This window comes from Uloborus diversus, chromosome 9 (genome assembly GCF_026930045.1).
Source record: "Uloborus diversus isolate 005 chromosome 9, Udiv.v.3.1, whole genome shotgun sequence".
Lineage (NCBI taxonomy): Eukaryota > Metazoa > Arthropoda > Arachnida > Araneae > Uloboridae > Uloborus > Uloborus diversus.
Window position 1 is genome coordinate 147,277,867 of NC_072739.1, and position 11,808 is coordinate 147,289,674.

At 35.1% G+C, this 11,808-nt stretch overlaps 1 protein-coding gene across 1 annotated transcript in view; it reads left to right on the plus strand.

Moving 5' to 3' along the window:
* LOC129229835 (probable serine/threonine-protein kinase nek3) overlaps positions 1–11,140 on the plus strand; it is a 124,121-nt gene extending 112,981 nt beyond the window's left edge. The window contains exons 7-8 of the mRNA XM_054864209.1: positions 2,842–6,609; positions 10,920–11,140. Of these exons, the coding sequence (XP_054720184.1) occupies positions 2,842–6,609; positions 10,920–10,924 (3,773 nt within the window). The 3' untranslated portion in view covers positions 10,925–11,140. The remainder of the gene's footprint in view (positions 1–2,841; positions 6,610–10,919) is intronic.
* Positions 11,141–11,808: the final 668 nt, after the last annotated feature.

The window sequence follows — 11,808 nt, forward strand, 5'->3', positions numbered from 1 at the left end:
CCATTTTAATTCAAAGTTTTTAAATTAGCACTCACAGCATACAGAAAATACCAGATGGCTCTTGAAAATGCAGCTGTTATGCAAACCATGCAGCTACCAGAAGTGCAGGATATTTCACTTTCTTTTGATTGTGAAACATATTTGTTTGTGAATGACTAATTGTAATATTAGTGCTTTAAAATTCATTGTAGATAAGGCTCATTCTGAAGTTCTAATATATAGATAATTTGAATATTAGTTTCAAAATTTGTGAAATGATCTATATAACGCAAGAACCTGTATAATGCAAAAGCTCTGGTCCCAAGGTGTGCGTTATAGTGGTCTTTTACTGTATTCAAATATTGCCATGTCAGTGATGCTAGCAGGGGTCTGTCCAGGATTTTTCACACGGTCCGTTTTTTGTGAAAAATTAAATAATTTTGTGAAGAATGAATAAATTTTGTGAAAAATCAAATAATTTCGCAAAAAAAATAAATAAATAAATAAATAAATAAATAAAATTTTTTTTTTTTTTTTTGTTAAAACGAAATTTTATAATTTAGAGATGGCATAAACTGCATCAATTAAACTTGAAAGTTGAGTGTTTTCCTCCTCTATGTCGGGAATATCATTCTGGAGTGTTTTTCTGATATTTGGCGGGGGGGGGGGGGCATAACTCTCTCAAGTATCAATATTTATCTACCATTCTACATTATGTTAAATTATACTACAAATATTTCTGTCCAGTATTTAAAATAATTGTAATAAAAAAATAAATAAAATTCAGAATAGGGTTCAGCATTTAACTTTGTGACCCAAGACACTCTTAAAAAGCACAGAATTTCTTTTAAAACTTATAAATTCCATGATTTTAACATAAATAAAAAGTTATCTTAATTGTTTATTTCTTAACAAAGCGTAATAAACATCAAAAATTCGAAAAATCGGATTCCGATAGCGGATGCAAAGGGATCGCAATTCTCAAAGTGAAGGCATCAAAAGTATAAAAACGACTTGTAAAAGAAATATTTTTCATAAAATTATTTTAAAATTGCATTTTAGAGTCCTATGATAAACATTTCATTAACATCTGTGGACACAGTTGAAGCAAAAAAAAATAAATAAATAAAATAAAATAAACCATCTATTCAGCATTTTAATTTTTGACTCATAACAGAAAATGGAATTTTACTTTAAAAACTTGAAATGAGAGTTCTAATAGAAATAAAGAGACTTTTCATTTATTTGCATCCTAATAAAGCGAAGTTAGCTCGAAAAAAGAACAAAATATGATTCTCATATCGGATGTTAAAAGATTGCATTTTTCAAAATGTAGACATCTAAAGAAAAAAAAACGGTAATTAAAAGAGTTTATTTAAAGTTAATCATCCTTGTTAGCATCGAAAAATCAAAACCCATATAATTTTCTCCCAAAATAACAAACGCAAATATTGACAAACTAGTAAAATTATGAGAATATTTTCTAATCAAGTCATTATTAAAGGTTCAACGCCAGACGCTAAGTGGTGATAATTTTGAAGTTGGTAACCCTATCTAGCTGAAGCTATCATATTTTTTCCCCACCCTTACTATTCTTTTGCTGTTCTAAGTTCATTTCGCAGATATATATTATTATTGTTTATTAAATCATGAACAGGGAGAAAAGTGCTTACCGATGCCTTTTCAGAAAAGTTTACAACAACACCGCTGCTAATTAGCTGTGATAAAACAAACAAACAACCATTATATTTATTTGGCAGTAGCAATTATTTATCGCTTGCAGGAGCATCGCAAGAGTGCGGATTTTTTTTTTCTTTCTTTTTTTTTTCAAAATTAGCCGATTTTGTATAAGCTGATCCCTCTAATTTGACTTCAAAAAAGGTTCCAAAAATTATCGGTTCATACACAGAAATATACGTTATTTTGCTTTCAGATTTGCTCTTTCAATAAACAATTTGTGAAAGATCCGATCTTGTTTATCAGAATTTTGTGAAGGATCCGTTTTGTTTGATCGGGATTTTGTGAAAGGTCCGTTTTGTTTGATCGGGATTTTGTGAAAGGTCCGTTTTAGTTGATCGTATTTTTGTGAAGGGTCCGTTAACGGACCCAAATATCCTCTGGCCAGACCCCTGGCTAGTTTGTGCAACTCTGCCTTTGCATCAATCTGTCCCTGTCAATTTTGTTCAATTGTGCAATATGGAAAAAAAATCACCAAGTTGTGATGCTGTTATGACCAACTATAACTGTCTTCTTAATATACATCAGTATTGCAAAAAAAGAAATTGCTTTAGGTGTGCATGCATACTCACGATATGGAAATCTATACCACTTCCACACTTGAGATTTAAGCACCTCATGTATTCTCTATCAGATTAAGCTCACTGATGCAGCATTTTAGTTATGATTTATGAATTGTTGAGCATTTTTCTTACAGAATCAATAGTATAGAACTAATTGTTTAAATCAAATGCAAGAAACTTCTTCTAAATGCAATTCAGGGTATGAATGCTTGAGAAATTAATTGTATTTAATTTTATTATTATTTTTTTAAATTTATTTATTTACTTGTTTATTTTATTTTTTTGCCTTAGGCATCATGTTTTCTTTTATATTATCTATAAATTGTAAATAGAAAAATTAATACTTAATAGAAAATTAACAATCCTAAACATGTTATTTTCATTGCATGATTTAGACTTCAATAGCAAGATTTTTTTTTCCTGTACATGCATAAATTTTAATAATAATTCACCATGTTTTCATTTGTATTTGAATCTCCTAACTTTTAATGAAAGCATAATTAAAACTTGCAGCTAACATAAAAATGTCCTTTTTCCTGTATTAATTTCATTTTATTTCCAGGTGCATCTGAGTTGATACGACGATTACTCACAGTCAATCCTGCTAAAAGAGCTACTATAGTTGATGTGTGTATGGATTACTGGGTCAATCTTGGCTATGAACATTCCCTGCTTCAAGTTGCTGAAGATATGGCCAATCTCACGCCAGTGCGTCTCGATTTACTACTCGCGTTGGCACCCGAGTCGTCCGTTCCTCCTGATCAGTCCGAAATATCGGATGCATTTGATGACAGTGAAGAGGTTATGTTAAAAGCCAATCTTAACAAAGACATACCTAACGAAGAAGACGAGGAGGAGGAAGAGGAAGATGAGGAATATAACCCTGACACAGCAGCTAATAGTTTTTCATTTATGAAAGGTAGCCATGCCAGCCAATTAAGTGTCAGCTCTCCTAACCTGCAAGATGCATTTTCTGATGAGTGTGAAGACAGTGAAAGTGAATTCCTGCCAGCAGATATTGCTGCTGCTCTTCAGGGAGAGTGTGCAAAGCGTCTGGCCGAAAGTTCTTTTGGTTCTAGCTTGGCTCGTGTTTCAAGCCTGGCTCATCAGAGCAAAAAGCCAAAGAAATCCAATTCATCCAAAGTTGATCTCAGTGAGGAGTCCTCTGATAAAGAGGCTAAAAGAGGTAATGAAGAAGTTGGTAAAAAAAATGCAGAAAATTTGAAAACTTCGTCTGGAAAATTAAGTGTTTCAAACTCGAAATCTTCTAAAAATAGCCGAACAAGTTTAGTAGAGAAAAGCAGTTCCTCATCATCGGATAAAATAAAGGTGGAAAGTTCTGGAAATAATATTGCTCATAATAGGTCATCAAATATTACACAAACTGAATCAGTTGAAGTTAATAGAAAAAATAACTCAAAAGAGAGCTCAGATAAGGATCAATTGGTTAAAGACCAGAAGAATTCATCTCTTGAAAAAGTTAAAGAAGCTTCCGAGAAAGGACGGAAAGAATCTCTTCCCACTCAGGATGAAAAAGTAGAAAACAAAAAGTTGTGGAGGCCACCAGGGAAGATCATAATTCCAAAGACTTTTGATTCTCCCCAATCATCTCCTTCTCCTAAACCTGTAACAGTGAAAAAAGTAGTAAAAGCTGAAAAGGAACCTGATGTCAAACAACCTAACAGTTCAGCAGATTCAAAAAGTGCAGAAAAAGCAGCGAATTCAACCCCAGAAGACATCAATAAGAATTTCATTATAAGTAACTCCAATAAAGATATGATACATGATGTTGGTAAAAAATCATGTGGAAAAAAGGAAGAAGTTGAAGCTGAGAAGCCTTCCGTTGAATCTAAAAGTGAAGTGCAAAATGTTGAAGATGCAAAATCTGCTGCTATTACCGAAGAGCAGAAAAATATTGCTAAGGGTATCCTAAAGAAAGGTATTGCTAAAGCCAAGTTGGCAGAAAGAAGGATGTCCAAACAGAATTCCCAAGATTCGGAAGTATCTTCCACTTGCTCTACTCCTGTTTCCGCTGTTGGAACTCCTGACCCAAAACCATCTTTTTTCAAAGCTCCAAAACCATACGCAAAAGAAGGGGATAATTGTATAGAAAGTAAAGCTGAGATTAAATTAAGTTCCAACAAAAATTCTAGTAGCACGTTAAAGAATGAAGTTGCAAGCAATCAAACTGCTCCTCTGTGGGAAAATGCTTTACATTCCAGTGAAAGGTCTGTGCAGGAGAAAAGTTCAAACTGGAGTTCCGTGTCACCGACTATTGATTCGGAACTGGGTGGTTGGAAAGAACAAATGGAAGAGAGCTTAAGAAGATTATCTCCCGATGATGATCGTCTTTCTTCTAGCTCATCTTATACTGCTACAAAATCAGAAGATGACAAACCACTTGTGCCCATAGCACGCAGTTATAAAAAGTTCACTTTCACGAAAGACGGAGCATGCATAACCGAAACGAAGAAGATTTATACTACACCAGGCGTTGATGGTTCGTGGACAAAAGTTGAAAAGAAAACTAAAATAACTACTCGGCCTGGTAATGCCGAAGAGTTTGAGAAATTTAGAGACATGCATTTAAGAACAAGTTCACCTTTAACCAGATCTGATAGCCAAAGCTCTTCTGGATCGAATGAGGTGTATGATGATATATTCGATAGTTGGACCGGTGATACTATGATGTGCAATATGAGAAAAATGAGTAACATGTTCAATAAGTTTTCCCGGGATCCTTTTCTGAAAAAAGAACGGAGAAGAAATCCGTTCAGGTTTTTCCGTAGGACGGAAAGTGAAAGGAGTGAAAGAGACAAACGTAGGTACGAAGTCCGAAGCGGGCGCCCAAGCGATCGAGAATCTTCTGAGAATGAAGATTATGATGTTCACTATGATGATTCTAGTGCTGTTGTGTATGGATCTCAGGGTTTATGGCAGCTTTTGAGATCCACTAATCAAGGATTTCCAGGGCGAGTCACCATTCGTCCCGAGCCAGTGTCATATGGAAGATCTGTGAGTCAAGATCGTTCGGATGCAAACTGGAAAAGAAGTGGGTCTCGAGCCAGCAGTGGTTACAATACGGTAACTCGTTCGCAGAGCAGGGATAGAACAGAAAGTCCGAGAGAAAAAGTATTGAGATTTGTGCTGGAATCACCGAGAGATGGATTTTCAAGAGAATCTACCGTGGGTGAAAGTCCGGCACGGCATGAAAAGTGGTCTTTGAAGAAAAATATGTCTCGTCATAATCCTCGCCGTGATAGTGGAGTCGGAAGCGATGGCTATGAATCTGAGTATTCCATTCGGCAGAGTCCTTCTGATGAGTTGTCTAAAGCTGGCAGAGTATCTTCTATGTCTTCTATATGCAGTGGGAGTAGACAAGACATGATAAGAAATTTTATGAAGTCTTGGTCGAGAGAATTTATATCACCTCCTACGTCTCCTACATCCTTGAGGAACACTAAAGAACAGTTTGAGAACCTTCCTGAAAATAGGAAAAACAGGGTGGAACAATGGCTGCATATGAATTCTGACCCACCTTTTGATTTTTATACAGATTCTCTTCCGGGAGTAAACTCACGAAAATCAAGTACTAGTCACAGTAACAGCTCTTCTGCCTATGCTACAATGCGACCTAGGGAATATTTTCACTACAATCGTTCATCAAGCGACAAAATAGCTAATTGTGATTCGGATCGCTTTCCTTCATTCGAAGAACATAGGACAAGAAGTCATAGTTTGAAACAAGATACATCATCCAGTGAAATGAATAAAATTCGATTTAGAACCGCTACTTACAGCCCGGTCTCAGAAGAAAGTTCCAAAGAAATGCACTGTGCAAGTGATAGTTCTGGATCCTCAGTACATCGCATTAATTTTACCATATCTGATGGAAGAATTGCTTCTAGTCATACTACTTCTCCTCCGACAGGAGGCAGGTATTCAAGGCAGTTTAGTACTTCAAAGGAAGGTAGTGTAACTTATGGATCACCACCTCCTACTAGCATAAAATTTGAACAAACATCAACGAGAATTCCTGTACAGCCAGTTGTACAGATGCGAGTTTCTTTCAATAGAGGTGGCAGTAGAGAAAATAACGTCATTCAGGTCACTTCTCAATCCTCGCCTCCCTCAAAAGGCTTATGGGATCAGCAAGATTCTGATAAAGACTCCAGCCAAGATTGTGGTCTTGCACGGAACCCTTCCCCTCTTCCTGGAATCAGACAGTTTTCCACCGAAGTTCAGCACTCTGTCGGGAGCTCTGAAAAGACTTCCAGAGCTTCCATTGACCTTGTTCGTTCTGGTAAAGAATCCCCAAATGCCCATACAGGTAAGAAAAGTCCATTTAAGTCCAAATTGCCATCAGAGAGTAGCATTTGGGATATGGCATGTTCCCAAATTTGCATGGAAAGTGATCCCGAGCTTGCTAATATTAACCTGAATGCCCAGCATTTGCAGCCTTGTGAAAATTTCAGTTACGTTCCTGAAAAAATGTATACTAATCGCTCCAAACAGTTTCTTCCTCTTAAAAAGGAATATGATGTTGAAAAGGTTGCAGAGCCTCACTGCTTTCCATCGACTTCAAATGGTGCTAACACACCTGATAGCTTAGAGGACTTAACTTTAGAACAATCCGTTCAAGAACTACCGAATGGAGCTAGTGAACATTTGATGCAGGTTCATGACAATGTTTCACATAACACCTACGAGACATCCATTAACGCTAATTCTGAATTTCACTTGGATATTAAACCTGTGGGTGTGCTTTGGAAAAGCTGTAACTCTGGTGAGGACTCTAAAACCGAAAAGGAGGAAAAAAGATATGTTGCTTTTGCTCATATCCCTGTCTCCCCTGCTAGTAATGATTCCATTGCTTCTCCAGTCCAAGATGTGCAGCAGAAGTGCTTGGCAAGCACTACTTCTGAAATAGGAAGCATATGGAATCAGAAGAATGCTGGCCAAACATTTGACTTGCTCAAAAATTTACTGTCAGATGATGGTCTCGATAGCTTTAGTTCGTCCAAATGTGTACTGACGTCATCACATTCGAAAAGTAATCAAAATAATTTGCATTATTTCAATGACGATGGGAACTCTAACAAATCAAGTTTAGACAAACAAATTTCTGTGATAGACAATATTGAAATTGAAAGAATAACTCAAGGGGGTAAATACAAAATGATGCCATCTTTAATGGATGATTTGCAAAGTCCAAAAGAAGTGTTGCGTCAAGCAATGAAGATATGCGAGTCATTTGAGTAATAAAATGAATGCAATTATTTTTAATAGAAAAATTGAGTATGTTTAGGTTTTCCTCGTCTTTAAAGAAAAAAATTATAAATATTAGGACCATTCCACAGGAAATAGTAATTTTGTCCCGCCAGTGACTCCTCATATATTTCATTAAGAATAAAAATTTAAAAGGGTAATGATAACAATTTTATTGCTGAACAAATTACAAATGAATCTGGAATTCCTTAAGCAAAAGATTTTCTCGTTACTTTTTTAAATAATTACTCTTTCATGAAATATATGAACCATCATGTGCGGTACAAAGTGACTATTTTTCCATAGAATAAACGAATACATAATTTTTTTTCAATGGTTAAAACTATTGTTTCCCAAAAAATGAGATATGCTTCCTTTTGCATCGAAACCTTTGCTCTCAAAAGCTAAAATTTATTTTAACATTAATATATTAATAAGATCAAAAATATTAATTAATTTGTAAGCAAGTTACAATAGGTTGATGTCCTGCACGCACCACTTGCAAATAAATTAAATTAAAAGAGACATGACAAAATGTTGATAAAAGTTCAGCATCTTTTTGTCCTGCACTTAATGGGGGAATGGGCCGTTATAATGAAAATACGTTTAAAATATTAAGTTTTTTTACACAATGCATAATGTGGCGACACTATGTTCCATCTTAATTTGTTATAGACATACATGTTATTTTGAGCTTATTTTGTCAGTAATAGTTTTTACAACCATTTAAAATTGCATGAAATGACATTTTAATTAATCATTAAAATTTAGGACCTTTATACAAAGTTCAGAACTCTTTATTGTCGTTGTTATATTTACTTGTTTTCTGTGATTCCATATAATTTCCGTTTCAAAACACATTCAAGTAGAACATGCCTTCTAATGATATATTTTTGCTATTCAGATTAAAAATTGTACATATTGTAATTTTGTATGCAAATTGTTAGGTTGGAAGGCAGATAACTCATTTTGCATCATTATAAAACTAGTGAATCATCCATTAACATCTTTGAAACTTATTTTATTGCCTAATCATAAATTGCTGTGATGTTAAATATTTACTAAGTTTATTGACATTGTTTTTGATATGTTTGTTATTCTTTAATGTCACCCTATGTATTTAAAACTGAATAAAAGTGTTTCTTTTTTTTTCCTTGTGTTTCTATTGCATCCATTAATCTGCTTGCATGGTTTGAACATGGTTGAATTTTGCTTTTGAATGGAAGCTAATTTTAAATGGCAACACTAACTTTTAAAAAATCATTTGGGAAAAAGAGAGCGAGTGAGAGACTTAAAGGTCTGATCACCGATGATACGGAAAAGCAAACATCCAATTTATAGGCGGATGTGGACGCATCTATCAATTTACAGGGGTGATAATTTGTTCATTTTAGATGTGGCCGTTTGCATCTTCATTATTTAGACCAAGTTGTGTTCAAGTGACAGTTTGTTCACAGCAATAGTTTTTTCCTCTTAACTATATTCAATCTGTATTCTCACTACAAAAGTTAATTAATTAATTTTATTTTCAACATAATTTTGAGCTTATGATTTTGTTTTTACATTGCCGGACGAAGTGAAAACATTTTATTTTCTTTTTGTTGTTTCCATAGGAAATCTTTTTGTTTCCTTTTATTTTCAACTTAAGAAAATGCAATAAATTAATAAGGCAGTAGGGACATTTTAAAACTTGTGCATCGAAATCCTATTGCTCTTTTCCCTTCTTCCCTGCAAGATTCATTCAGATGGAATTGTCCTAACTTTGCCACGTGTCAGATTTCACGTAATCGGTGGTCAGAGAGTACGCCTTCTGATATTTTACCTTGCAATTTCGTTTCTAACGTTTCATTGTATAATTTGAAGTGACTTCTATGTGTTTAATAGTTTTACTTCTTTGTTGGAACACTGCTGTTCTCCATAGGCATAGACAAAGCTGTAGACCGCACCGTAGTACCTTGGGCTGTGGCTCTAAAGTACACCTAGATGGCATTGCTTCCCCATGGAAAATTTGTAGAATTAAGATTTAAAACCATCTGAAGTATAAAATTTATGAATCTAGAACGCAAAAATTTTTCTAGGTTCATATCAGCATATGGCAGTTTAGGTTTCTACTTGTTAAAAAATTCGTGATATGAGTTAAAACTGCAAAAGCAAGTCGAAAAGTTTTTATTGAACGACTACGAATGTGTGTTACATTTAAAAATATTTATGTACAGTACATATTTCTCAGCTCTCTCTCTGTCTTAAGTTAAGGACTCTTTCGCACATGTGGTTACTTTTTAAATTTTTGAAAGGTTGATTGTCATCAAGCATAGCCAGGTAGCGAATGAAAGAATTGCTTGAACCCTTTTACATGTAGTCAACTTCCCTAGCACAGCAACGTGCCGGAGGGCCCGACTAACTAAAAGTGAGGCCCTAGGCCCACAATAATTTGGAGGCTCCCTGAAGACTCTATAGCGGGATATGGAGGTTACAGGTTTGGTCCCCGTCGGAATTCATTTTTGGGGCCTCTTTGTCTATCCCAGAATTACGTGGATCATTAACCATGTACATTTATGAATCCCTTCAGGGCCCTTCATAGTTGTGACATGGTAAATTCGCTAATAGCAGAATGAATAAAAATTCTCCTTTAGGGAAGTTTTTTGCGATTGATAAGTTAATTATTAATTATTATGCATAATTCTTTAGGAAATTTGAGGCACCAGGCCCAGGCCTAGTTGACCTGTGCTATAATCAGGCCCTGCGTGCGGCTAATTTTCAAACATACTAGAACGCATTCACTCTTTCATCTCACTGGCCTAGACCGTTCGGCCGATTTTCATGAAATTTGCAAAGTTAGTTTGTAGCATGGGGGTGTGCACCTAGAAGCGATTTTTCAAAAATTCGATGTGGTTCTTTTTCTATTCCAATTTTAAGAACAAAATTATCATAAGATGGAAGAGTAAATTACGAAATTATCATAACGTGGAACTGTAACATGGGTACAAGCCAATTGGCGAGAAAATTCACCATACATTATTTGTAAATATACAGGCGAACCAAAAGACCTTTTAATTTTTCTATTACGGGCAAAGCCGTGCGGGTACCACTAGTGAAATATAGTTCAATATGTTACGGTATGAAACTTCTCATTGGTTTTATATTTCTTTAGTAATTTGATTATTCCTTTGCAATTTTAGTTTGATTGGCCCCAAAATTTTTACCGCTTATGGCCCCAGCTTAAGTTGAGACGCTACTGCGGGAAGGTAAAATGATCGACACCTCGACGGTCACGCTCCGACTCCTTATCCGTGATTCTGCTGTCTTAAACGTTCTGAAGCTTTTATTTTCGTTATGTATTTCATGAATTTTTGCAATTTCATCTTTTTACAGGTTGAGGGATGGACTGCTGCACCCAACTACATATCTCTTCGGTTGCTTCTTTTTTCTGTTCTTCATTCGTTAAGCAAAATCCTTCAGTTCTGAAGGAATCTTCTATTTGGTGCGATGGGAGAACATAGTTTGATTTTGAATCAACTGTATGAATATAATAAAATGAGTGAATGCAAATACGCTCTGCTGACGTTTGTAATTTTTAACTAATAAAACATTTGATAACTATTAGTGAAGCATGTTCGTCGCATTTGTTATTTGGCATCATTTTGAAATTTCCTGTACAGAATGGTGTGGATGTAAGCGTAACTACCACCTCTCTTATTTTCAACATTATGTTAGTTGTGATTTAATTTTGTTCTACATAGTTACCTTAAAGTCTTTCGAGTAACAAACATTGGTCCATCAACAAACAACTCCATCTGTGTCGTAACACAGCCGAGTTCTGTGTAGTGGCGCAACCAGGGGTTGATGTCCCCCCCCCCCACCCAGAACGCTGAGTTTTGTTTTTTTTTTTCTTTTTAATTATTTCAGAACGCTGAGTTTTATGTTTTTTTTTTCTTTTTAATTATTTCAGAACGCTGAGTTGTATGTTTTTTAAAATTATTCTAGAACGCTAATTTGTATGTTTTTAAATATTATTCCAGAATGCTGAGTTGTATGTTTTTTAAAACTATTTTCTTAATATTGAAGGGAAGAAAAGAACTCGTCTTAGGAAAACAAAGTGATTTTTGTATTGTTCAGTTAATAGTGTGGCCCCCGGCCCGTCCTCTTTCTTTCATTTATTTACTTTTTTTCCAGTTCGTCTGAAAATAAGAAATGCTTCAAAATGTTCCACCTCTGAATTCCTCTCCCCCACCAAAATCATTACGAAGCGTTTCAAATTTTC